The 26,438-nt window shown below is 52.9% G+C and overlaps 11 protein-coding genes across 11 annotated transcripts; 5 read left to right on the top strand and 6 right to left on the bottom strand.

Annotated features, from left to right (window-relative positions):
* Window positions 1-523: 523 nt before the first annotated feature.
* AB675_11930 (uncharacterized protein) lies at window positions 524-958 on the top strand (the record flags this gene model as incomplete). The annotated part of the gene is made up of 1 exon (XM_018140819.1): window positions 524-958. One exon carries the CDS (start codon window positions 524-526, stop codon window positions 956-958), a length of 435 nt encoding a protein of 144 aa, XP_017994967.1.
* Window positions 959-1,580: 622 nt separating this feature from the next.
* Window positions 1,581-3,616, bottom strand: AB675_11929 (Solute carrier family 28 member 3; the record flags this gene model as incomplete). The annotated part of the gene is made up of 4 exons (XM_018140818.1): window positions 1,581-1,750; window positions 1,810-2,051; window positions 2,119-3,222; window positions 3,279-3,616. 4 exons carry the CDS (start codon window positions 3,614-3,616, stop codon window positions 1,581-1,583), a joined length of 1,854 nt encoding a protein of 617 aa, XP_017994987.1.
* A 1,098-nt stretch (window positions 3,617-4,714) lies between these two features.
* On the top strand, window positions 4,715-5,476 carry AB675_11928 (3-oxoacyl-[acyl-carrier-protein] FabG; the record flags this gene model as incomplete). The annotated part of the gene is made up of 1 exon (XM_018140817.1): window positions 4,715-5,476. One exon carries the CDS (start codon window positions 4,715-4,717, stop codon window positions 5,474-5,476), a length of 762 nt encoding a protein of 253 aa, XP_017994947.1.
* Window positions 5,477-5,643: 167 nt separating this feature from the next.
* AB675_11927 (uncharacterized protein) lies at window positions 5,644-7,371 on the bottom strand (the record flags this gene model as incomplete). The annotated part of the gene is made up of 1 exon (XM_018140816.1): window positions 5,644-7,371. One exon carries the CDS (start codon window positions 7,369-7,371, stop codon window positions 5,644-5,646), a length of 1,728 nt encoding a protein of 575 aa, XP_017994979.1.
* Window positions 7,372-10,179: 2,808 nt separating this feature from the next.
* On the bottom strand, window positions 10,180-12,535 carry AB675_11925 (Transcriptional activator protein DAL81; the record flags this gene model as incomplete). The annotated part of the gene is made up of 5 exons (XM_018140815.1): window positions 10,180-10,472; window positions 10,540-11,042; window positions 11,095-11,775; window positions 11,842-12,421; window positions 12,472-12,535. 5 exons carry the CDS (start codon window positions 12,533-12,535, stop codon window positions 10,180-10,182), a joined length of 2,121 nt encoding a protein of 706 aa, XP_017994963.1.
* Window positions 12,536-13,579: 1,044 nt separating this feature from the next.
* AB675_11924 (uncharacterized protein) lies at window positions 13,580-14,829 on the top strand (the record flags this gene model as incomplete). Its single annotated transcript, XM_018140814.1, has 2 exons — window positions 13,580-13,882; window positions 13,942-14,829. 2 exons carry the CDS (start codon window positions 13,580-13,582, stop codon window positions 14,827-14,829), a joined length of 1,191 nt encoding a protein of 396 aa, XP_017994988.1.
* Window positions 14,830-15,231: 402 nt separating this feature from the next.
* On the bottom strand, window positions 15,232-17,720 carry AB675_11923 (uncharacterized protein; the record flags this gene model as incomplete). Its single annotated transcript, XM_018140813.1, has 3 exons — window positions 15,232-15,365; window positions 15,535-15,918; window positions 15,974-17,720. 3 exons carry the CDS (start codon window positions 17,718-17,720, stop codon window positions 15,232-15,234), a joined length of 2,265 nt encoding a protein of 754 aa, XP_017994946.1.
* Window positions 17,721-17,911: 191 nt separating this feature from the next.
* AB675_11922 (Norsolorinic acid keto) lies at window positions 17,912-18,906 on the bottom strand (the record flags this gene model as incomplete). Its single annotated transcript, XM_018140812.1, has 5 exons — window positions 17,912-18,086; window positions 18,174-18,224; window positions 18,289-18,350; window positions 18,376-18,779; window positions 18,864-18,906. 5 exons carry the CDS (start codon window positions 18,904-18,906, stop codon window positions 17,912-17,914), a joined length of 735 nt encoding a protein of 244 aa, XP_017994972.1.
* An 837-nt stretch (window positions 18,907-19,743) lies between these two features.
* AB675_11921 (Beta-lactamase domain-containing protein 2) lies at window positions 19,744-20,952 on the bottom strand (the record flags this gene model as incomplete). The annotated part of the gene is made up of 1 exon (XM_018140811.1): window positions 19,744-20,952. One exon carries the CDS (start codon window positions 20,950-20,952, stop codon window positions 19,744-19,746), a length of 1,209 nt encoding a protein of 402 aa, XP_017994929.1.
* Window positions 20,953-21,786: 834 nt separating this feature from the next.
* On the top strand, window positions 21,787-23,139 carry AB675_11920 (Cutinase transcription factor 1 beta; the record flags this gene model as incomplete). Its single annotated transcript, XM_018140810.1, has 1 exon — window positions 21,787-23,139. One exon carries the CDS (start codon window positions 21,787-21,789, stop codon window positions 23,137-23,139), a length of 1,353 nt encoding a protein of 450 aa, XP_017994956.1.
* Window positions 23,140-23,733: 594 nt separating this feature from the next.
* Window positions 23,734-26,153, top strand: AB675_11919 (Protein SGE1; the record flags this gene model as incomplete). The annotated part of the gene is made up of 10 exons (XM_018140808.1): window positions 23,734-23,883; window positions 23,943-24,143; window positions 24,386-24,423; window positions 24,478-24,520; window positions 24,573-24,705; window positions 24,766-25,293; window positions 25,346-25,741; window positions 25,786-25,920; window positions 25,966-26,020; window positions 26,069-26,153. The coding sequence occupies 10 exons, from the start codon at window positions 23,734-23,736 to the stop codon at window positions 26,151-26,153; spliced, it is 1,764 nt and encodes a 587-aa protein (XP_017994989.1).
* Window positions 26,154-26,438: the final 285 nt, after the last annotated feature.

Genomic DNA, 26,438 nt, shown 5'->3' with positions numbered 1-26,438 from the left:
TCGACCCTTGCGAATCACTGCGGCTCACTGCGGATACAATATAGATTCAGGATGGAAAGCTGACTCTTTGGATATTTGTTTCTGAATTGTTTGTGCTCGGCAAAACTTTTCGTCCGTGGCAAGGCAAGACAGATGGCGGGTACAGGATGACTCAGACAGCTGCGTTTCGCATCAGAACTATGCACTCGCTGGAAGGAGACCTTGATTGTAGCCGAAGGATCGTGATGGCTAAGGTGTAGGAGGTACCGATCATTGAAGTCGCCTCACGAACAGAAGATGCTTCTGCAAGACAAAGTCCTGAAATGGAACACTTATGACAATGCTCCCGTCACACTGGCTGGCGTCTAGCGGCGTGATTACCACGGCTTCCCGTGAAGTGAGCCGCGATCGTCCAGCTTGTTGTGCTGAATATAAGCACCAGGTTCAAATAACAAAAGAGTCGCACCCCTGAACTCGACCAGAATCGTCACCACCCGTCGTCCAAAACCTCGCTACACATCATATCACCACTTATACCCGCACAATGCAACCCCCAACCACCCCCTCACAATCCGACCTCGCCAGCATCCGCACTGTAGTCAACACACTCCTCACGGCCCTCCACGCCAAAAACATCCCCCAAATGCTCTCAACAATCCACCCGGACGCCCACAGCCTGACCTCTCACGCCGGCAAGTTCGAGTCGCGGCCTTCAACTACGCATATTGAGGACACTGGGAGACATACAGCAGATCTAGAGGAGGTATTTGTGGAGCCGTGGGATGTTAGGGTGTGGGGAAAGATGGGTGTTGTGCTTGCGATGAGTCAGATTAGTGTTGAGGGGAGGGTCGTGATGAGGGGGTGGAATTGTGTTGTTCTGCATAAATTTGCGGTGGGTGGGGAGGAGGGAGGAGAAGGACAAGGGGAGGGGTGGAAGATCACAGCTATCACTGACTGCTTGGTGCCGGCGGAGGGGTAGGAGCGAGAAGTATCGATGATCTTTCACACTGTAAGAGCAAGAAAAAAGCACGCGAGATACCGGCCCTCTCGTTATGCCCCGGGCATCTTACTATCCCATCGCTATTCTCCTAGCTTTATGTACTGCAGATACACCCACGAGAGTCATAGAGAGCTCCCCTACGACAGTGAAGATGGACACCTGCCCAAAAAAAATCAAAAACAATCAACAAACGGGATTCGCTAATGGTCACCCACTTAACTACTAACCGTTCGGCGTGTGGCTTAAATTGCCTGAGCGGACGGGAAGGCTTGTTTTCCACACCCTGTGGTCGATTGCGAAGGACGATTTGATGCTATCGATATATAACCTGCAAGCAATGGGGAAAATTGGAAGCTTCTAGTCAATGGAGAGAATCCCAACTTGGTCATAAGTGTCTTGGCATGAGAGACCTTTTTGGTATCTGACTCTGCGAAAAATGCTCTGGTGGCATCCAAATTCGCTCAAGACGGTCAACTAACACAGTTTGTATACTAAAATATCGAATCACCTCCTTTCAATTGACAACAAGCAGTAGAAAGCATGCCATTCCACAAAGGCGCGCACATTCTACTGCTCCGTCACCCAACATGCGCGAAATGTTCTATATCTGATTTGTGAGAAGCATGCCGGCGATCGACGCGGAAGTCAGTGTCGATAGGATGCCAGAAAAAAGCGCTGATACAGCTACACGGGACACATCTGCGATTCTGCCAGGCGCGAGTTGAGAGAGGACACCAATCTGCACCCCCAGGGAGCCGATGTTCCCAAATCCTATGGCGATTGTAAGTATGCCTAGGCCTGAGACTTTGCGGATCTTAGGATCAACTCACCACAGAGCGCATAAGTAGCAATAGTCTGACTCCTCGGACTCATCGCCAAATATCGCGCCTCAGTTGTAAGCGCTTTGAACGCGACATATTCGTTGGTGATGACTTTGATGCCAATCAATTCCCCAACTTGGCGGAGGTCTGCGCGGGGAATGCCGATGAGGAAAGCGATTGGGTAGCAGATGTAGCCTAGCAGGAGTTGGAGGGAAAGGTATGGTTCGCCGTCCTGGGTGATGTTCAAGTACCTGGTGAGGAGGTATGTTAGTCTCTGCAGGAGTCCGCACAGAAGGAGACTGATTTGGGGAGACTTACTTGCCCCACCAGCCTAACAAGCCATTGACGAGCGCAACCAGTGCAACAATGGAGAGTAGCACAGCGACAATCGCACCTCCGATCTTGATGCCGAGCCAGCTGCCCTTTGTGAAGGCGTGCAGGACATTGGCGGACTTCTCTTCCTCGTCCTCCGGAATCGATACATGGCCCGATGTGAGCGTGTCCTCCGTCTCCGGATATCTGAGTTTCGACACTGCCAACGAAGCCGGGATTGACATGATGCAAGAAGACACTAACACTTGAGGATTTAGACCAAGCGAGATGTACCCAGCCAAGACCGATCCTGCGATAGTCGCAAAGCCAGAGCACATAATTTGATGGATCTCGGCCTTGGTCAGGTATGGAATGTATGGTCTGATGAGGATGGCTGATTCGCCCTGGCCCAGGAAAGGTGACGCTGCAGCCACAACAGCTTCGGCTCCTGATACCCTCAAGGTCCAGAAGAAAAAGCTGGCGAACTTGATGACCAGCCACTGCAGTATTTTGAGGTGGTATAAACACTGCGTGACGGCGATGAAGAAGATGATAGCTGGAAGGACTCCAGTGATGAACCAACCTAGGGTGAGCGCATCCTCGTCCGTGAGAAATGCCAAGCCATCCCCAGCATAGCCCAAGAAGGCGCGTGCCAGAAAGGATATGAAATTGAAGATATCATACCCAGCTGTGGTCTTGAGGACAAACACAGCGATGATGAACTGACAGAGTTCTCCGCCAATGACAGTGTGCCAAGGAATCCTGCTGCGATTGTTCGATGAGGCGTATAAAATGCCGATGAAGATGATCAGACCAGCGATTGATATTGCTCGGTTGGCGCGTGTATTGTCCAATGACTCGGCGGGCACGAAGGCGCCGATGCAGACTATTGCAAGAGTGCCTAGTGCCGCAAGCCACTCACGGTATTTAGGAGGAATCTGTTCATAGACTTTGACTGCTGTGTTGTTGTATATCCAGCGGACTGGACGCATTACAACGCTGATTGGAACGAAGTTGAAAATAATTCGCAGCGTGATACAAAGGTAGAGTAGAAACGGGATCAACCACCCGTAATCGTGTCGATGCAAGACGAGGCCTGTAATCCACCATCTGGAAGTATGCTATTAGTAGATTGAAAGCAATGACAGGGAAGGACCATCACTTACGCCGTGAACACGAGCCAGACGAATACTTGGACGATCAGGCTTGTCTTCGAGCGATGCGTAGCTACGAAAGTCTTCCAGCGGCCCTGGGAAACACTATCGTTGTAGTCTTGAGACGCAGCAGTCGTACAGACTTCTGCAGAGGTGAAGGCTTCCTTGTCTGTCATGGACCCATGGTTATCGAACTTGTTCTTGGTGATACTTTGGCGACTGCTTGTCGCGTCGGTCGTGATCGGCGTCGGTGGACGAGGCGCAACGTTGACATCGCCAACGGCAGTGTCCTCAGCAGCCTCGTTCGGACGCTCCCTCTGCACACTGTGGCTGAGATTTTTGGAAGCCATGGTAGCCACTCTCTGGTCTGAGCAATGGAAACCGAACTCAAGTACGATGAATACAGCGGCGTGCTACTAATGAGCACAGCTGCTTCTTATGTTTCAAGCCAACTTAGGGCGGGCATCAGACTCTTACCTCAAAGTAGTAAAATGCAAGCCTCGGCACTCACCCGTAGCCATCATACAGAGATAGTGAACATAGCGAAATGATAGATGCCCTGATCGGCCAAGTCGAGGCAGATCCATCGCCTCGAATCTAGACCAGTGTTATCATCTTCGCGGGAAGAACGAACGCTGTTTCGACAGTCGTTCAAATAGTGCACGACCTGAGAACGCGAAACAGCGGCCGTGAAGGCTAGCCTCGTCTCACGGGCGGTCCGTTCATGGCCGCGTAAATCAAGGTGATCGAACAGGTCTCAAAGCCTCGAGCTGTGCTGTCGACGGGCGCATCAGGAGGTCTGTAGGTGTGCCTGCTCTACGGAAGCTATCTGCTTCCAGGGAGTCCCGACGCGCCATGTAAGCGTCTGTGAGGCAGTCAGTGGCGACTTGGAGCGACTGCCTTCGCCGCTACCAGAGTCAGCCATCTGACCATGCGGCAGCTTCCGGAATCCCATCTCACCGAGAGCATCGCAGCGCTAGAGCACCTTGACTCTGTTCTAGATAGCAGCCGACGAGACTACCCTTGGCACCTGGTAACCGAAGCGTAGAGGTTGTGGTGCACGGAGAGTTCAACGAGATAGCCGTTGTTGCCTTCGGCCAGCTTGCCAAGCCTGTTGGCCGAAACGCTTAAATGATGCTGGCCGATCGTGACTTCCTTGCCACCAATCAGCAACGTTAGTCTGGGTAGGTACGTACGGCATTTCTCTCGCTACTTCCTGAGGTCGACAGAGCATCGTGCAGCGTGCATGACCCAGAATGGTATGAGGCCCGCCCAGGTGCACGGCGCCGGATTTGGGGACATCCAAGCGGTAGGTCACCACATGTGAGCTTCCACACTTGGCGTTGAAGAATCCGACCACTTCTTAAAAGCAGTGACTATGCATAGTATGAATCGCACAATGTCGCCCATGTCGTTCTCACGTATCCAGTCGAACTGTTTGAAGAGCAATGTCGACGTTGAAAGAGCAAGTTATCATCGTCACTGGCGCAAGTAGCGGCATTGGGAAAGCCACGTCAATCAGATTAGCCAAGGAAGGAGCGGTTCTGGCGTTGGCTGACATCAACGAGAAAAGCCTTGCCCTCACTCTGCAGCAATGCGCTCAAGCCAGCAACGACAACCAGAAGCATCTGACTCGCCGCCTCGACGTTTGTTCGACCACGGATATCGAACAGTTCGTCAAGGACGTCATGGCCGAACTCGGTAGCATCACTCACGTCTTCAACTGCGCCGGCATCAACCCAACGACTCTTGAGATCAGCCAGATATCCGATGACTACTGGCACAAAATGGTCGATACAAACCTCAAGAGCATGTTCACCATGACGCGAGCCTGCTTACCGCATATGAAAAGCGGAGGCTCGTTCGTCAACGTTTCGTCGGTATTGGGTTTACACCCAACTGAGGGCTTGGGAGTGTATTGTGCTACTAAGTATGCAGTGATTGGCATGTCGAAATGTCTGGCATTGGAGACTGGTCGGCGAGGGATTCGTGTCAATGTCATTTGTCCCGGGCCGATCAATACACCGACCAATAACTCTGTGAGGGAAGGAAAAGAGAGGGTAGATGCGACTGCTGCGACCATTGGGTTGGGGAGATTGGGGACAGCAGAGGAGGTGGCTGATGTGGTTGCCTTTTTGTTCAGTGAGCAGAGTCGATACGTGAATGGGAGTGTGGTGGAGATTAATGGTGGGATGGGTATGCCAGCCTAGGTAGGCCAACGAAAGCAGTAGTAATGTGCATGTAGTGCATTGCAGGTATTTTTTGCAAGACTCTCTGTAGCTCTGACGACCTTGACTCCAGCTACCTATGTCCTCTTTCAAAAGCGTCGCAACAGAGCGGTCTGCTTGTTAGCTTCCGCTATAGATGATCGAACCCGCTAGAACGTCTTATATCCCCTCGCGGCCTTCGCCTTCCACTCATCGACAATCGCGGCATAATCCGATGTCAAGTACGGCTTCGACAGCTCACTCCAAGCCCCGCCCTTTCGCTTATTCTTTAAGCCCAAATCTCGAAGCAACAGATCTAGATATGGCATGCCATCATATACAAAATCTGGAAAGCGAGACCCATACCCACCTGGGCACCTCCACTTTCCGTACTGAGTGTGCAGCATCGTTTGCCAGGTGATCTTCTCCTCCCGCTCTTTCTCATCTTTGCACTTTGCGAGCGCTGTTGAGTCATGCCCGTCGAAGTACGCCGTGATCCATAGGCCTTGTGCCATGGCAATGTAGACTGTGCTTATGGACTGGACAATCCCAGCGAATGCAAGAGTTCGCTCATTGTAGAGTGCGGGTGGGATCACGAAGCGATATAGGCGGTAGGGCTCTGCTAGCGACTCGCTGGGTCTGGCGCCCTCCATCGGTGCATAGTGCGGGTTGAGGCGCGGCTGGTTCCTGAGGGCTGGAAACCTCTTCATCAGCTCGGCATCTGCTCTTGTTACAAGGCTGGTGTCGGCGTTGAGGCCTGCGTGAGGAATGCCGATCACAGAGTCGATGCCATCTGGCAAGAATTGTATTGCTGGACGGTGGCGCCAGCCAGTCGAGCAGATCAGGGTATCTGATGGCACGACTGTTCCATTTGAGAGGCGGATTCGATTCTCCTCGAGAGCTGAGATGTCTGCAATGTGGACTCTGATCATGCCGTCCCGGACAAGGTCGAAGAAGTTGGTCTGATAGTTAAGAATACTCAAGGATCCCGCGATCCAGAACATATCCACCCAAGGCTTGAGCTTGCCAACCTCTTCGTGTTCATCGTACGCGTTAGTGCGTACCAGACTGCTCTGCCTGTACTGCCAGAATCTTCGCACGCACCATCGCCCGAGGCGCGTGTTGTGCAAGAATCTGCGAATCCATGAGTAGCTGTCTTCCTCGCCCCAGACGCAAGGACTGAAAAAGCTGGAAAGACGCGTATGTACGAGGTGCTCCATCAACACGCCCTTCTTCTTGTTGGCAAAGGCTGGCGACATCCAGACGGGTCCGTGGCCAGATTTACGGATGACCCAGTCGACTGGGGTACCTGAGGATGCGAAGGCGTAGCATACGTCCCAGGCCGATTTGGTGCCTCCTAGCACGCTAGCCCGCTTGGTTCTGTTGAAAAGCTCTCTGGAGTGCGCCTGAAAGTCTTTGACGTGGATGATTGATGGAGCTCCTCGTGTCTGACTGCCAGCGAGATCGGGAACGAAGGCATCTGACGTCAAACCAGTTGCGACGATCAGCTTTCGCGCCAGGACCTGCTTCTCTGGATCATGACCGCCAACTGTACGCGTGCTGAGCAGCCAACCGCGACCTTCGGATAAATGCTCAGCGGTGATGACCTCAACTTCGAATCGGATTTGATCATAGATGTCGAAATTTTCGGCGTACTTGCGTAGATACTGATGTACTTCATGGCCTAGGATATGCGCGCCCTGCTTGACATCGAGGCCAGCGTCGTCAAAGCTGAAATCACCATATTCGTAGTTGCCACGCATATTGTTGGTCTTGAGGCCCGGGTAGAGACGATGCTCTGCCATACGCCTCCGACCGTAGGCTGGGAGTCTAAGATGATCAGGTTGGCCTTGGGGTGAACTTGGCGGTATGTCTTTGCTGCACAGAGACCATTCCATCCTGTTTGCAGCGCACCAGATCAGTCAACGTCCATACATTGAACGCTTGCCTCGTAGCTCGAAGACTCTTACCAGCTCCGACGACCACCAGGTCAGCTGATTCCGCGCCAGCTACCGACACCATCGCGCCGTAGTAGTGATGTCGCCCGTTTGGATGAGTCAAATGTCTGAGTGCCTTCGTCACGGAGACTTCTAGTCCTAGACTCCGAGATGGTGAGACCGTGCCACACGCAGGTGACTATGGTGGCAGACTGATCGGACTTCGCGTCCTTTCATATCATCAGATGAATATCCGTGCCATCGAGAACTCGCTAGCGAGGTCATTGAACACGCTACTGTGATAGGGGCTCCTGAACCTGCGTAGAGAGGCCAAACCCCACATCTCCATCGTCGCCGATCTCGTCTCGCATGCTGCGGCTGGACCATTCACGATTGGCCTCATTGTGACCTCAAGAGACGGCCGGGAGCCCTATCTACGCGTTCAGGTAAGACTCAACGCGACTAGCTACGTGGGAGGATTGCGGATCAAGGTCTCGGCCAAGTTGCAGGTCGGCCGGCTTCGAGTGGAGCCATCGGGCAACTCGCGCCATCGTAATCGCTTGGCACCATTGTCGCGTCGCTACACCTATGTGTCCGAGCTTCGGCTTTGGTGTGATGAGAAATGCTTCACAGTAGCGCAGTCCAGCGACGTTCTGGTCGGCGCCTTCTGGCACAACGTGCAAGGTGGCATGTATCTTGATCAGCTCTACAACCCGCTTGCCGCTTGCTTCAGAATGGGGTGGGTACGATCTTATCAGCGCCAGACCCGGCTACCTAGGTAGTCTGGCCGATGAATTGACAATCTGGATTTTGAGAACACAATGGATCGTTGATGATTGGCGAAACTACTAGTTCGTACAGCCATATCGTTCGTAACCTGTATCAAGTATTCATGGGGTTGTGTCTGCCGAAAGCATATCGGTTATTCGCAAACTGGCAGGTTCACAACTTCGCGTATTGTGTCCTCTTGTCTGCCGCGCTCATGCAGGCCTCCAGACTCTTCCAGAACTTGTCCACGTCCAGCCTCCTTGGGATGAAGACCCCCGGCTTGCCCTGCTCTATCTTGGTACCAATAGTTCTTCCTTCCTCTAGTCCTGCTAGCACGACATCCAAATGCCATCTCTCGCCATCATTATCGTCGAAGTCGATCCGAAATTCCGGGTTGGGATGATCCGCAAGTAGAATGGCGACAGCAAGGGGATCGTGCAGCGGAGCACCATCATCCATGCCCCAGGCATTTTCGTAGGTACCCGCAACAAAAATGAAGAGCTCGTTGAACATTCTGCGCAATCGTGTCGGGCCGTGCTTGCCAATGAGTAGCATTTCCCGGGCTTTTGAGGTTGTGTATACTTGGTGAGATACATCCAGTGGGATCAAAAAGGTCTTTTCCTGTAGGCCTGGGACCATGAAGACACTTCGCGCTGCTTCCGGATCCGCCCATATATTGAATTCAGCAAACGGGGTGTAATTGCCATGCCGGTCATGACTTTGACCGTACTCATCAATGTAGGGCGGACCCATCGATATTTGCGGCGCGAAACCGTGGCCGATAGCTCCGCCCATTGCACTGAAACCCTTGAGATGACCAGCTACTTCTGGATACGTTGCAAACAGCAAAGCCACGTTTGTCATTGGGCCAACGGCAACGAGCCACGCGCTTCCAGGAGAACATGACATCAAAGCATCTCGCATTGCTGTGATTGTGTTGCCTGTCTGCGCTTGCCGAATTGGAGTCGGCAGTAGCTCAGTGCCAGCTAGACCACCTGCTCCGTGGATCTCAGGTGCGGAGCGGATATCTCGACAGAGAGGTCGCCTGGCTCCAGAGAAGACGCTGACTTGCGGTGCACCTATGGCTTCCAGTACACTCAGCGCGTTGTTGGTGACTGAGTCAATGGGCGCATTGCCGTTGACTGTACTGATCCCCAGGATGTGAAGAGCTGGGTGATAGACTGATAATAGCATAGCACAAGCATCCTAGCCTCGTCAGTGTTGTCGAGTATGTGTGAAAGTTGCTTACATCATGACCTAGGGCAGCATGTCAGCATTTCTACACCCAAAGAGCCTTGCTCATGCCGGTAGGTGTGTACCTGGATCGCAATCAAGCCATAACGGGATTCTACTCCGGTTGTCTGGCTCTAGACGCATTGTTGTTGAGTTCTCCTGTGATAATTCTGGGATGATACAGCCAGCAATTCAAGTGATCAGGCAACTCCTAAGTGTTGATTGCCTCAGATGGTCCAAGCAGCGGTGTCGTATTTCGGGCCAATGTTGCCACACAAGTCTCGAAGATGTGCTCTAGAGTGTGGATAGAGTGGACTTGGCTTTGGTGGAACAGGATGTCTATCACCTGGAGGTGATGCTTTGCTGGCCGTTGTAGCTCTTCGGTAGTCCACTCGGGCAATGTTCGCGTACGGTGGGGCAGCACCGGTGTCATGCCGAGATCTCGATGAGGTTGGCCGAAGGTAGCGCCGGACCGGCCAACATTTACATCGTGCCCGCGCTGTCAGACGCTACTGTTGGAACCTCAATGAAACGCTGGTATACATTTTCCAAAGTATTTGAGATTGTTCTGCAGCCTTATCATACTTCAGGCCTTCAACAATTGGAGTCGGCGACCGGAGTAATCGAGTCCCGGAATGATATTGATAGATATTGCTGGGTGCCACTTGTCACCCAATCGTGAGTGTCAGCTATCGGTGCATGGAGTGGTCCAGACCGTCAGACATCTGAGATGCACGCTGCATCAGTGTCGTATCAGGGATGTCAGCATTAGTAGTAACTGGAGGACTCCCGTGCGTTCCGTGAAGACACGCCGTTGCCAAGGACTGCCTCAGAGATGTGGGATGGGATATTGAAGATGGTGTCCAGTTCGTCTAATGACCATGACCCAAGCCTGACAAGACCGAGTATAAAGATTGCAGCATTGTTCTTGTGCTGGCGTTGCAAGCTTGCCGTCCATAACTTGCAGAGACTTCTGGCCTTGATAGCCCGTCCTACACTTGGTGCTTGGACTCGCAGTAGAACAATGAAGTTCGACACGGCCGCAATGCACAGACGGATCCCTGTTGATGCGAAAGTCAGCTTCAGATGACCGAGGAGTCTTTGATATGCTGGGAGCAGGTGACGTACATCCGTACCAAAATGCATCAAAGTCCTCGTGGGCAAGACCTCTCACAAATTGAGTGATGACAGCCCCACATTTCTCTGCAACGTCGAGCGTGGCTTCAAGCGCTGCACCAGAGTCGACCGTGCTGGCTGATGGTAATTGCCCAAAGTCCTGGCTGGCTGTGAACAGATCTTGCCAACTCATTTGATCTATCAGTGGAAAGTAGTCCTGTTCAGCCTCGTCTTCGTCGCTGCTGGTGATGATGGCGAGGGGCGGCGATCGAGCGATTGTTCGTAGCAGAGCTCTATGTAGCAGCACCTGCGCTGTTAAGTAGCAAAACTGCAATATAGCAATCCCGTGTTGGGGAGGAGATCTCTGGGTCTCTTTCTGCGTGCTCACATGGCTGGCAATACGGAAAGCTTCTGGCAGATTCGAATACCAGGATTGAAGCTTCAGGCGCATGGGCTTCGCCGTGTTGATCGAAGCAACAAAGTCGGACGCCAATGTCTTCGATGCTTTTAGCGTACTTGACACAGTAAGTAGTCAGCCAGTACAAAGCGCGTGAATTCCTCACTTACTAGAAAGTCTGGTAGATCTCGGCTACCAACAGCGTAAGCCGTACAAGATCAGTGAAGATGTAGTCCCGGCTGCTGCTCGTCGCCGAGACGGGCAGCCGATTGGCGCCTTGTATCGGGACTATGCTGTGCATGAAATCCGTCTCATCGAGCTCGCTCGTGTCGAATTCATTTCTGTCTATGAAAGGTGACCGACCGGACAGGAAACTGCGCCATGTGTCCTCAACATAGATAGCCCACCAAAGTCTTCGGCGTAGACGTTTCTCCCAGGACGGAATCCCCCACAACCGACACTCAAGATGCAAACCTAGAGAGTTGGAAAGACCCACGATACTTGCCCAGAACGACCAGATCATAGGACCGTCAGTCAGAGCTCTTGCGATTCCCTTCGCCGGCTGGTGCATGAAAAGTACTGCAGCTTGAACGACAGCCAGCTTGGGTCTGTTGATATTCTCGGTGATGAGCTTGTGCACCAAGGCCCAAAGCGCGTCAATTGGGGCATCATCAAATGCAGTTGACAGCTGAAGCGACGAGTCGTGAACGCAGAAGGGAAAAGCAGATGCGTAGATCGCGGCAAGCAAAACCACGGGAAATCCAGCAAATCCATCGGCAGGATCAGATGTGAGAAGATCAGTCCTATGACGAGATATGATGGGGAGCTCGGGAAAGATAAATGTGAAGTATCTGTGTAACATGTCAGTACAGCAAAGCACGCTCAAGTAAACGTAATGTGTCCAATTCGCGACTTACAGAGAAATAAGCCGCAAGCCCGCTTCTGGGGAGACCAATGCGTTCAACTCTTGACGGCGTTGATCTAATAAGCTCATATGATCCGATGGAAAGGCCTTCGTTTCGTACAACGAGTCATCCACCACTGTAAAGTGCACTGGAACCAAATCGTCGATAGGCACGCCTCCTACGTTGCGTATGCGAATTCTGCCGTGGGATCGCATTCCAACATCGTCAAACTTACAATGCCTCAGGAGCCAGGGATCCAACTCGGCGGATGTACCACATAGTTGCACGTTGAACTGATCCAGTGTCTCTATGGATCGCACTTGTTGAACGCCAGGATGGTGCAGGAGTGGAGACACGAGATCAACGTTGTCGTGTTGGGGCACATCGGTTTTATGCGCCGGCCATAAATCATAAGACGATGGTCGAGATGCGTAAGGAAACATTTGATCAGCCTCAACATGGCGCGATGTCTCTAGTGCTGGGTTATGCGGGAATGCCGCCGAGCCGCCCTGTGCGACATTGTATGTGTCGCGCCTTCCCTGGTTGTTGAGTTCGAAGGAAGGCGTCGGTTGTCCAACATCTTCCGGATCTACTTCGACTATGTCAATAGCTGCGAGCAGAGGATACTAAACGATGTCTTACCATGAGATGCATTATCGTCTGGCCGACGCTTGATCGTGTGGTCGGCCGGTTGACGAATGTGCATTGTACGTCGGCGCTTGCACACGACCGACAAGGTTCGCCTCGTGCTATGACACAAGCGGTCTTCCTGGTTCGACAGCGATCGCACGGGCGCTCCTTTCTCGAGCGATGGGGACGCTGCTGTACGCCCGGATCAGTCATGAAGGCACTGGTAGCCACCACAGTCATATGTAGCTACGCGTTGCCCTGTAGTAATGAATAATCAGAGTGGGTACTTTCCAGCGGGACTGAAGTCAAGATGATCCCATAATCACACTTGGAACTTTATTTCGACACCCTCTCCCGCCTTGCCCGCGCAATCCGCTTGCTACATGTAGGGACCTTGCAGGTCAATGATACATCTTGGCGTAATGACGAAGGCCAAATAGCCAGATGGTCCGCGTCATTTCGACCTCAAGCTAGCCGCAGCACGGTTCGCTGGCATTTGCCCGAAGGCATCAGAGTTGGACCTCGCCTCCTACAAGGGAATGTACGCAGATTTTCGACTCGTTTGGTCAAGTGAGGATTCCGAACTTCGCTAGATCGTGTAGGAACCTACGCGTCCTGTCAGATGGCTGGGAACATGGATCTGCAGAGCGCCAGTGCAATGCCACCGAGTCACCGTGGGAGGCATGCATCGTCCGCGATCCGACCTGCGACTCCCCAGACCCGCACTTCCTGTGCAGGAAGGGTTCATCTAGCATAGATCAGCGGCTTGACTTTCGATTAGACGCCCCGAACGCCGTCGGTGAGCATGTACTGTTCCAAGTATAGCTTCACAATGCTACAACTGCCCACGGCAGCGACGTGGAAATCGCGCGTCATACACTTCACATACCTACGATGTTCCCGGAAAATCCGGTGGCAGCAATAGACTTTGTGGTACCTGCAGAGTACACCTGATGGTCAGGTCAGTACTAATCCAAGGTCGGTGGGTGGTTCGCAACAAGATTTCGGTCGCAGCTGTGGCTGCCGAAAACCAGCTCCGTGTATATAAATGTTGCCATGGCTGGCAATTTGCAGACCTTTGTCCACCAGAGCAATACTACTGATCGAAGCGAATTTCAATATGCGCCAATCGAGAGCTCTCGCCACTGTGTGTGCCTTTGGCACATCCGTTGCTGGTATGCCTGGTGACTGGAAGCCGTGGACTGGCAGCCCAATGCAGCAAGCGCAGGCTCTATACGTCATGACGAATGACGTCTCTGGCAACAAAGTCGTCTCAATGTCAATCGGAAGCGATGGTAGCCTATCTGCTGGGTCTTCGTTCGCCACGGGAGGCATCGGCGGCAACTATGTCAATGGCACCACCGGCGCACCACATTTTCCCGATGCGCTAAGCAGTGCAGATGCTGTGGTGACGGCCGGAAACGTAAGCTACGACTGTTTCGACTATACATTGATGCATGGGGACTGACTGAGGCCATATAGAATGTCTTTGTGGTCAATGCTGGATCGAATACCGTCTCTATGTTCGCGATATCGCCCAGCGATCCGACCAGTCTGAAAATGATTGGTGAACCAGCATCATCGATGGGCGAATTTCCCACCACCTTAGCTGCATCTGCAGAGCTCGGTTGTGTTTGTGTTGGCAACACAGGCGCCACCTCTGGAATCTCCTGCTCAATGTTCTCGGACGCAGGTCTCGCAGGATTCGATACTCTTCGTCCCATGAATGTTGGGGAGAGCGTAACTCCACCCACAGGTCCCACGCCTGGTTTTGGCGACCTGTTATTCTCCGAAGATGAGACACTGTTGATTGCCATGGTGAAAGGCAATGGTACCGAGTTCACTGGCTATGCTGCGACATTTCCTGTTTCTGCTAGTGGCATGGTCGGGACAACTGCAACCATGGCAACTCCACCTGGGAGCAAGGCTCTCTTCGGAATGGCTAACATCCCAGGCTCATCCGACCTCGTCTATGTTTCTGATGCTGGGTTTGGTGGGCTGACACTAAATATCGACAACTTGAACGCACAGCCCGTCGCGGTGACTAACGTCACGGGCCAACAAGCTAGCTGTTGGGCGCAAGTTCAATCAACCCGAGGCTTCATCACTGACGCTGCTGTCAATCGGCTCGTCGAAGCCAGTGTGAACACTGGTGCGATCACAACTGAGTTTTACCCACCGACCGGCCTCATGGGAATGACGGACTTCAGGATTAGTGGCAACTACCTTTGGGCTCTGAGCGCCAGCAATGGAAACTATCCTTCAAGCATACAGATTTTTGACATCAGTGGTGGCCCAGGTTCGATCAAATTTGATTCAGTGTACCAGACGGGGACTGGATCAAATACTCAAGGGATGGCAGTGTGGTAGCGCTAGAATCTTGTCTAACAACTAACGGTCGAGCAGATAAGTGGTCGCGCCAGACGGTGAATTAGGACACAGGGAGTGTCGTTAGTCTATGTCACGCTATGGTGTCGCGACGCTGGCGAGGTGATGATCATATGTCTGCAGTATAGCTGTATCTATCGCCTCAAGTCCGGAGGACTCACGGATCAGAGTCAGAATCTTCGTAACATCGCCCCCGATCGCCGTGCTTGCGAACCTTCTCTCCAGCGATAATGAGTATTGTGAGACCTATTGTTCGCTGAATTCACCATATCGCGCTAGTGTCTTGTCACACATCCGCCGAAGTTCGCTTTCGCTGCCAAATGCCACACTCATGAAAACCCGATCAGCTGTCAGGTCTGGCTCCGAATGCAAGGGACTATCATCTTATCCCCAGCTGAAGCGAACAATATCTCCATGGCCAGCACAAACCCGCTCAGCCTTCTCGAACTGTTGTGCCAACCGTTCACGCAACTTCTCTTGAGCCTGGTCGATCATATCAGCCGCAGACGCCGGCTCCCCTGGATCCTATCAGGAAAAGAATCGCTTTTCTCCAGGGTACTTGCTACAATGTCATAGACCATGGAATTAGACGACCGTCAATGCTCTGCTTGCCTGTTGCATGTCAAAAGTGCAAGGCTCAGAATCTCCATGGACTTCAGACCAGGCGGACTCTGTCCAACTTTGTACCCCGGGAAGTGAGCGCAGCCACACCGACGCGCGGATCGAAGTTGATGATTTCGCCGGAGTCCCGATTTTGGTAGTCCTGGTGGAAGAACGGATCATCTTGTACGCGGTCGCGTTTCAGCCTATTCCATTCCGGAGGCATTTCTGGGAGCCTCGGATCCTGTCTGGTGAGCGCTGAGTCTGTAGCATTGAAGAAGCACGTCACTTCTCGCCCGTCGCCTCCAGGAAGCATTCGAATTTCCCAGTCGGGTGGTAAACTCCCTAATAAGCTCTCCCCGTCCATCAGTCCGTGTACAAATATTTGACCGACAACCAAGTATTCTCCAGATCCTGTGGGACGCAGTAAGATTGGGTAGTCGCATCCGAGAAGCACGCAGACACAGTCATCTTTCAGGCGAAGCTGGTCAGCGATGTCACTAGCTAGAACCCAGGGATTCCCTACCTTTGAGTGGCCGTGCCTCCGAGATACCCAAGTACCCTTCCTTGGTTGAGCACAAGAAGCTGTTTTCCAGTCTGAACTCTTCCTTGAAGTAGCTGAAGGTGTCCTCCATCTTTGCCGCGCCGTTTAGAACAGCTGCGAGTCCTTGAGAGATATCAGCTCGTTTTGGAAATGGCTGGATATTCGGGTAACGGTCGCAAAGCCGGCCTTTTGTGATGACTTCACTTAGCGCGGTGAGCATACTGCCTCCTGCTACATAGCTGTCTGCAAGCATCTGTGCGGCCGAGAAACTTTGTGCTGCCGCGAAAGCCGTTTCGAGATCGCCCCTTGGTAGGTCTTGCACCGCATTTACAGTCGCGCAAAGCAGTCCGCTGGCCTCCAGGACTCCAGGCTGCTTGCAGAAAGCATCGGTTGCGGTATGCCCCGAAGGTTGCCTGTTATGACCTTTTCGGAAGCCAAAGAAACTCTGCTTTGTCACAGCAAAGTTCGGAACCCAAGACGGTGAGTTAGGTGCACGATCTTCCAGGTGGCAGTGGCGTAGCAGGTGGAGCCGACCGGTCATTTCGACATGGCTCATCAAGGTGTGCATGTACACGTGCTCAACCGGCAAGGCATAATCTACAACAATCGCGCTTGCCATTCGCGTAGAAAGCAAACTAAGAATGCCGTAGACTTTGTCACGAGGATCCGTACACTGACGGAAAGTGCCCCATAATAGCAGACGAGGTAGACTCCACATACCTCGATTCAGAAGACCCATGCGGTACGAGCCCAACAGAGCAAAGAGTGCCGCTGGCAGGCCTAGCTTCTCAGCCAGAACAACCATCGCTTTCCGCAAAGAATACCACGGGATTTGTTCTGCACCACAAATCACAGTGCCTTCATGGGCCAAAAGAGCCTCCTGTAGTACCCAGACCCGGCTGAACCACGGTCGTCGGAAGAGCGAAACCAAGCTGTCCCATATGGCTTGGTCGTAAGGAAGTGCGTATTCAGCATCCCACCAACGTGGCTCTTTCGCCATTGGGGCGTCTCCAATAGACTCGTCCGTGGTATACTCCACCTGTTGAGAAAAGTAGTCCAGAGTCCTCAAAGCGTACTCACTGCCGTCAGCTTGAGCACCCAACCAAACCAAGACCCGCGCAGCTGAGGAGTAAATTTCACCCATGCGTTTTACCTGCAAGTTACGCTCCAAGACATCGTTCTGATTGATGCAAATGGCATCGACCCACAAAGTGCGGGAGCGATCAGTGTAGCGTAGATGGCGAAGAGCAATTGCAAGGCTGGCGCCGATACTGGATCTGATGAAAGGCTTGGCGGGGCTTGAGCCGAGCTCGATGACATTCGCCGGCTCAATGTCCGAAGGAGCGCCCCAGACGTATGACAGAGCTTCATAGGACGGCTCGGGGCAAGTGACCGGCTTGACAGTATTGTCTTGCCAGCCGTCTGGCTGCGCGGCGGGATCTGGGTGAGTCCAGGTGATGGGAGTTCCTGAATAGCCCATCCGCATGAATAGCTTGCGCCCACTTAGCGTTTCTTTGACTGTCCAACCCGCTGGTAGCGAGTTCTGTACTTGTCGCATCATCGATGTTGCTTCTGAGGCAGGCAACTGCCTCGCATGCTTTATAGAAGTATGCCAGATGCTGAATGACAAAAGATCGGGATCATCACCTGGAAGTAAGGTCATGAGGCGTATCTCACCGGGGCCAAGCTTCTTGTAGCTGTATCCAGACATTACTTTCATTGTCGCCATACTGGTCACAGACACGCAATTCTGCTACACTTTGGGTGAACCCAGTGATCAGGCATGATACTTACACGGTAAAGTCGCACAGCACCTGCCCAGGCTGCAGCCTTGGCAAGAGCATCAAGACAAGGATCCGTACATAACGACCAATGAAATGCCATTCATGTACTGAGTGGCCAGACGCCCGATCCTTCCCACTACCAAGGAATCTCCTCCCCAGTATCCGCATCGAAGAATTTCCCCGAACTGCACTCACGCGTTGCGGCATCGATCAGTCGTATAATATTCTTGGCGCTTTGTTCGGGCGAGGTTTCCGGTAGAGCAATGCCGGCCCCTTTTGCAGCGCCGATGCCCATATCAGTGGCGACGAAGCTGCCCAATGATTAGTATTGATCATTACTGCCGCTCTCCGGCGACTCCGAAAGGACTTGGCCTTCGCTTTGTTCTGGACTGACTCACCCCGGATGGACCGCGAACGCGATGAGCGATGGATTGCCGGCGTGCAGTGCTCTGTGGAGGGACCAAAGGTGTCAGCCTTGTGGCTCAGATCACTTGAGGTCAGCGACGAGCTTACTGCGTGAACCAATTCTGCGCCGCCTTGGACATGCCGTACGCCGCAGCATAGGGATAGAAGGGCTGGGGTCGTCGCGATAGACGCGACCCGCGTGGAGACGGCAATCCACTTGGGCTCGCTCGAGCGTTCCAACAGAGCGCGTGCCGCGCTGAACAGAATCAAATTGGAGACAGCGTTGGTGTTAAAGCTCTCGGTCAAGTCCTTCGGGTCCACAGAATCTAGCGGGCCGCCGCCGATGGAAATGGCGGAGTTGGCGATCACGATGTCGATGTGCGTAATGCCACCGCCATCAGTGGAGGTAAGTCGGGCGATGGCGGCATTGGGATCTGTGGAGGAGGTGTTTTCGATGGCTACGAGGTGGAGTTGCGTGCCCGGGGCAACGGATAAGGCGCGTAGTTGGTCTGCTTGAGGACTTTTGGTGGTGCGGAGCGCGGCAACAACGGTGTGGTCTGGGAGTGAGAGGTAGGCTTTTGTCAGGGCTTTTCCGATGCCTGTGCGAAAGTGAGTGCTACGAGGATGTAGAGAGCCACCAAAGGGCGCCCCTGGCATGACTGGTGTGGTGTCTTCAAACATACCTCTGCTTGCACCTGTGATGAAGACCACTGTCGGCGATGCCATGGTGTTAGTCTCGTAAATCTTCCCCCGCTTATCGCTGTACGAATCTCCCACAACAGTGCTCGCCGCTGGCTTCTGAGGACTCGGGGGTGTGCGTCTTTAAACGTCTCTTCGGAGTACCTGATTTGCATCTTGACTTGAGACAGCGAGCATAAGCGGACTCGAGTCGTGCAACCTGCTTTCAAACTCACACAGTTGTGACCTGACCACGATAGACACTCTGAGGATCATTATGACTAATGCAAGCTCCCTTTATGCTTGATGGACTGCTGTGGTCTGTGCACAAAAGAGCAGTGTTGAGGCCGTTTCATGTACATCATATGTCAGCACACCTGAGTGTACGGAGCAGAATGGAACGGTCGCATCGCAAATTGGGTAGCCAGAATGGCAGTGTAGGTACCTTCAGCCGGATTCGTGGTGCTCGAGAAGGTGGGAGGACTGAAGTTGAAGTCTGGAGCGTTTCGATTCGGACTTGCTGAATGGGGCAGTTTTGGAAATCACCATGTCTCTCGGCGGCAGTGGAGCCACGCAGGGTCCCGAGGTCATGAGGAGGACTCAAAGGGTACGCAAACTTCAACCGACAAGTCAACAAGCTCGGATTTTTGGCTTTCAAGGAGGCCCTCGCAGCGTGATTTAGCCTGGAGCATGACTACATCATCTAGGTACGGTACATGTGCTTCACTGAGCTACAGCATCATAGGTTTGTTGGTAAAGGGCAGCAAGTGCGGACCGTCTCATGACGGACATGGGTGGGCTTCAGCTGATACATTCACGAACGTCCCAACATCACAGTGGTATACAGCCTTCTCTCGGCGAAAGATCCTACGTGCGAATCGATAGCTACCCAGCTGGATAAGCCAAGATGGTCAGGCATTCACGAAGTTCCGTTGCTTCGCCTTGCTTGAGAATCTGCCACGCCATCCTAGCATACTCTATCGATCTGTCGTTGCCAATGATGCCACTCCCCATCTTGTTCATAACATAGGTGAACGTCACGCCACGATGCAAGTCACAGATGGCGAAACTGCCGCCCCACCCTGTCCAGAAGCACATCTTCTCTTGTGGCAGATAGTCAAACACTTGAGCTGACGGTCCGCCGCCAAGAGCGAAGCCAATACCAAATCGCACGGGTATGCCTATGCAGTGATCGGTTGTCTCTGACTGTATGCGGAAGATCTCCTCAACAGTCTTCGGCGACAAGAGCTTCGTGTCGTCATGTGAAGTGCCAGATAGTGTCACCGCACGAAGGATCCGGTTGAGACCCTTGGCTGTAGCATGTCCATTGACAGCAGACATGTCTGCATTTCGCCACGCGGGCATTCTTGAAAAGTTTGCGTCTGTCCGTGGGTTGAAGAAGCTTTTGAACATAATGCCATTCTTGTCGAGCTGGCTCTCATCGAGTGTCCGAGGTGGCGGCGGAATGACTGGAGCAATTCGAGGCCAGTCCTCCTCCTTCGCCCCGATCTGAAAGTCTGCTTTCAAAGGCTTGGAGAGTTCCTCAGCGATGAATTGCTTCATGGGTATGCCACTCGCTCTCTTAACAATCTCTCCGAGAAGATGGCCTTGGGTAGTAGCGTGGTAGCCACTGCCGCTGCCTGGCTCCCACCATGGTGCTTGTTCCGCGAGCTTAGCGGTAGAGTAAGGCACATCACAAACCTGCTCGACAGTGATTGGATCTTGCCAACCCGAAAGTCCTGAGTTGTGGGACATAACATGTCGAATCAGGACTTTTTCCTTCCCATTCTGAGCGAATTCGGGCCAGTGTTTGGCGACAGAGTCATCAACACTTAGCAGGCCACGCTCTTGAGCCAAGAGGACGGCAATCGCGGCAATGGTCTTGGTCGATGAATAAACATTGACGATTGTGTCTGAACTCCAGGGCGTTGTTTTGTCCTCGCCCGTGTATCCTGCCCAGATGTCGACAACGTCTTTGCCGTTGACATTGATGTTTATGGCGGCACCAACCTCCTCGTCCTTCGAGAACTTGTCTCGAAAGAAGTCGACGAGCTTTTCGAACGCCGGCTCGTAGTGGCCTTGAATCTCAGCCATGATGAAGGTGCCGGGTTTGAGGAATAATGCAGGGAACTCCGACTCTGCGGGTATGGAATGTGGCGCGTCTTATATATATACCTATCGCGTAGCTCAGGGCGGGGCTGATATGTGAACAATTGTATCATCAACAGCTTGTAGAGCGACCCCGGAGAAGGTATAGTACAGGAGGCAGGTACCTAAGATATGCTTGGACCGCTTTCCGTCCGAATCGTCCGGGTTGACATAGCCGAGGCAGTCGCTAGTATTCTAGAATTGGGTTACTGTACAATCTCGTGGTTGATCTCCGAATCTTAGCTCGGACTTGCCGTCTTCTTCAACAGTGGACAATGGAGACGAACATCCGGGAAGAAGGCCCTTCAGGAAACGTTGCTGTTGCTGGACCATGAAGCTCGATCGATGCCGAAAAAGCGGCATGCCACAGCCTGTGACCTCTGTCGGAGTCGCAAAGTTCGTTGCGATGTGCTATACATCGGTCCTCCCTGCTCCAATTGCTCGAAGCACGCATCACACTGCGCAGTGTCAGCAGGGCACTCCTCGCTTCCTCAACCACAACGCGCTGTGCCCTCGGCGAGAACGCACAGGTTCAGAATCGACGCTCGACCAGGTCATCTAGGCGAGTATGTACCCGGGGCACAAAGTGTTATATCAGGCGAATCGCCCAGATCAACAAGCCTGCACGATGGTCGGTCCCCTGTCAACCATGGGACCAACGTCACCAGTACTACCTCGTTTCACTTACCAGCCTACATCACGCCTGTATTTACGGGTCTCGGTTCGGACAGCTTGAAGATACTAGTGCAACAGGATGCACTTGCATTTCCACCTCCAGACATGGTAGACGAGATCGTCAGATCGTTCCTTTGCTATGTGTATCCACTACTGCCTATCCTACGGCTCGACACCTTTCTAAGTGCACTGGAGGGCAAGCCGGGACACACTATCAGCCCATTGCTCTTTCAAGCAGTTCTTCTGGCCGGAGCAGTCTTTGTAGACTTTTCCGGTTTCCGGCACGCCGGATATCAACAATGTAAGGATGTTCAAAGGACGCTATTCGGTCGAGCAAAAGCGTTGTATGATATGGAGGTCGAGGTCAATCCGGTCACCGTGGTCCAAAGCCTACTTTTGATGACTTACTGGCATTCTCGTCTGAACGATTTCCAGGGACGTGTTCACTGGCTAAGGATTGCTATATCTCTTGCGACAGAGGCTGGCCTGCACAACTCCAACCTGCGGTACGAGGATCCCGCAGAGAACGACTTCCGGCGCCGGTTATGGAGCTGTTGCATTATCAGAAGCAGCTTGGTATGCATAGGAGAGCGTCGACAGGCGCTGGTGCCACAAGCAGTGTTATGTTTCCATGATCCGAATTTACTGAAATGGGACGATACCTCTCTTTCCCGCGCCCTCGAATATTACTCGGTCGCTCACCTGCGACAACAGCTAGAGCTGTTCGGAACCTTGTTCTTTCAGGAAGTGGAGCTGTGTCGAGAAATCCAGCACGTTCTGCATACCCTGTACGAGTTCAGTGGGGTTCGAGTGAGCGAGCCTGGCATCCCTATCATGACATTGATCCCGAAGACGGAAGCCATGGGGTCTTTGGTCATCTCGTTGGACGAGAGACTGCGAATGTGGCACGGGCAAGCTCTGCAGCTGGGATTGTTCGAGCGTCGGCATAACCCTTTCGGCTCACTTGTTTCACTGCATTCTGCTGTGCTCGAGATGCTCTACTATACGTCACTGTCCACAGTGCACCGGCCGATGATGCTGCGGCAATGGCAGACGGACACTGCCACAGAAGCACTGCGCCGGTTCTCATCTTCTACACTGCGGTCTTCTGCTTGCCGCATAACGGACATAGCCCGAGATCTCGAGGTCAACCACGAGATCTCTTTGCTGCCTCCGGTAGGCACCGCCATGTTCATCGCGGCGAGCCTACAGCATCTGCAGGATTCCATGTCGACGAACTTGGATGAATGCCGGTCGGGCTCTCTATATCTGGGCCAGGTCTTACGCATCTTTCGTCTCCTCACGGAGAGATACAATCATGTCAACACTGCAATCGAGTATATTGCCCGAGTCCAGAACGGCAACGGGGAGCAATTTGACCATTACCTGGAATGGGAAGAGCGAGTCAGTCCAACAGGTCGATGGGAGACACACCGAGTGAATGCCCTATTGCGATAGCTCGTGTATGCGGATAAGGGGCAATGTCCTGTAATAAACAGCGTGGACTCCGCAGCTGTACCGCAGACGGAAGTCCTGGATTTGCCGCGCATTCTAACGTCTGCAGCGCTTGCTCTGCGTTCTCCTTTATCTGGGCTTGCTGACAGTCTTGATGAGGCCTAGGCTTGTGCCTTCCACCTTACGAGACCATCGTGACAAGCCTACCTTTGCTCTGTCGGATCCCGAGAGCGCCCACAGTGATGAGAGCAACAGGGCGCGGGCCGAATAGCTGCCTAGACTATTCCATGGAAGAGTCCTGACTTCCTACTGTTGTTCATACCGCAGCGTTCGTTGACTTCGTGGCACTTCTTGAGCATATCTGGCAACTCCGACGAGATGGCATCGGATCAACTGTTGTCCAAGTTCCAGATGCTCCTCCTGCAACTTTAGGTTTGCGGGTTGTTAGCCTCGAATTGCCCCATGGAGTAAGTCCTGGGGAACACACCAGCACCTCCACAAAAGCCACAGATGTCCGTGACCCAAGGCTCTGGATACATAAGCTGCACTCGCCCTCTGACGAAATCAGTGTCTTGCCAGAACCAACGATTATAGAAGATGGCATCCAAAGGAGCCCCTCAACAGCTAGGCAACGACAAGGTCGATGCCTCTGTGACACATTCCGAAGACGTTCCGGCAATGGCTGAAACTGAGCAAGAACTATATACGACACGCAAGATTGATGCTCGGACCGTGCTGGGCATACTAGTAAGTGCTCCCTCCGGAATGGCAGGTAGCATACAGCCTGGTGTTGACGACCGAGGCAGGCATTGGCCATCACATACGAGTCATGCTTGTTTTCATTCGTTCTGCCGGTGGCAGTCCTGTTGAACATCAACCAAGACATCGGCCCCTCCATGAACATCGCCTGGGTGGTGACTGCATGGTCACTCTCCGGCGCTGTGATTATGACCGTTGCCGGCAGACTCAGCGACATTTTTGGGCGTCGCAACTTCTTTTTGGCAGGCGTAAGTCTATCCGCTTTTTGTGAACCTGAATCATCAGTCGACCAGGGCACTCTTGATTGAACAAGAGAGATGCTTGTTCTGGATGATGTCGTGGATCATCTTATAGCCCGGGGGAAAGGCGCTGCCATCTTTGAAGCTCTCCTGGCGGCGAGTTCACGATCGTCAGGCCTCAAGCACATCTGTCCTTCCACTGCCTCTTGCAAAATTCCGAATTTCGTGATCAGACTGACCAATACCGGCAGAATACTTTGGGGATTATTGGATGCGCTATCAATTCCAGGTAAGTGGTTTGGCCATAACGAGGGGCAAGGATTCTTCATACTGACTGTCCCAGGGCCCACAACGTCTCGCTTGTGATACTCGGAAATACATTCATCGTGAGCGGACATCCCACCCACGCGTCTTCGCCGGCACTGACACGATCCACAGGGCTTGGCTGGTGGACTTCAGCAACTTGCCTGGGCGGCGGTTAACGAGCTTGTGCCGAAGAAGCATCGAGGCACGACATTGGGCATAGTGACACTCGTCTCTTTACCAGGCTCTGCCTTTGGAGCACCCATAGGTGAGCATTGCGCTACTCAGCAACAAACTCTGTGGCTTTCAATTCTGACTTTACCATAAGCATACAGCATCATCCGAGTAGCAGACTGGCGCTGGACCTTTTACATATCCTTGATCGTCAACGCCCTCGCTTTTGTACTGATCATGATCTGCTACTGGCCTCCAGACTTCCTCACTCTTCACCCGGAGGGCAAGAGCAGACGCCAACAGGTCGCAGAGCTCGATTTTGTTGGTATAACTCTCTTTGCGGGCGGTCTCACTGTGTTCCTCATCGGCATAGGGTTTGGAGGAAACCCATATCGGTGGACGAGCGCCACTGTCTTGTGTCCATTGATCCTGGGCGGCCTCTGTGTCTTTGTTGCCTTCCCACTGTGGGAGGTATACAGTCCGGAGACGACTGCCAAGATCTGTCCTCCTCATCTCTTTCGAAATGTGAGGACTGTGGTTGTTCCGTACGGCGTGACGTTCGTAACTGGAATGGCCCTGATCAGCCTCGGGACTTTGTGGCCGCAACAAATCGCTCGACTGTTTACCACAGATCCGAGTACAGTCGGTTGGTATGCACTTGCGAACCAAGGGAGTGCGACTGGTACGTCAAGACAATGATTCCGTCCCTTAACACGTACTGAACTGGTCTCTAGTCGGCTTGCTGATTTTCGCGCAAACCTTTGGAACGCTCCGTCGGACCCGGTGGCAGTTCATCTTTGTCGTCACTATCATGGCTCTCTTCTTGGCACTCAACGCTACCGTCACACAGCACACGCCCGCGCGAGCCATCGCCTTCGTAGGCATTGCCTCGGCCATGATAGGTGCCACGAATTGCGTCGCAACACTTATAGTACAGCTGGGCGCCAAGGACGAAGATATTGGATTGGCGACTGGGCTGCTAAATTCCATTCGTGCTGTTGGTGGTGCCGTTGGAGTAGCCATCTATTCAAGTTTGCTCAACAACCGAATAGCAGACACGTGGGCCGTCGAAGTGGGCGAAGCGGTTGTGGAGGCTGGCCTGCCACCAACTTCTGTCGCAACCTTTCTCGGTAAGAGGCCTTTCCGAGAAATGAAGCCCGGGCTAATACCTCAGGGGCATTGCAAATCGCGAACTTGACCGCTCTGGAGGACTTCAACGCCACCGTACTGGGAGTCGGCCTAGATGCTCAGAAGACGGTATACGTCGGTGCATTCCAGTTGGTCTATCTGGTGACAATCGCCTTCGGGGGTAAGTGGTCTTGCTCGGTGAACCCTCACATGCTCACGACGATAGGCCTAGCGGTATTCGGTGCTTTGTTTGTCGGAGGCGTTGATGACAAGCTGACCAGGTAACTTCCTCTACATCATCGCCAACGAGGTGACTAACATTTGTGAAGACAAGTCAACGTTCAGCTTGAGCGGCCACACCTGGTGGGGCACAGGAAGGATGAGCTAGAAACAACTGATGAGGAGAAGCACTGACGAGTTGCACTGTTTGCTCATGAGTGCTGTGACCAACCCGATGACTCCAACGGGCGATGATGACGGGTTACAGTTCTGGTCCATTGAGCCGAGCTGGTGACGGCATATACGACGCTGTGCTTGAGCGATAGTAAGTGTAGCTTCAAGGGCGCATCGTGACATCGAGTCGAGTGCTTTCGATTCGGTTAGTAACATACTAAAAGTCAAACCTTTCGGAGCAGGGTACTTAGGGGTCTCTCGGCCGCCAAGACAACCTGTTTGGGTAATCCCTCAATGCTCCGCTTA

The sequence above is a fragment of the Cyphellophora attinorum genome (genome assembly GCF_001299255.1).
Source record: "Cyphellophora attinorum strain CBS 131958 chromosome Unknown Contig46, whole genome shotgun sequence".
NCBI lineage: Eukaryota > Fungi > Ascomycota > Eurotiomycetes > Chaetothyriales > Cyphellophoraceae > Cyphellophora > Cyphellophora attinorum.
This window is presented reverse-complemented; position numbering and strand designations above follow the sequence as displayed.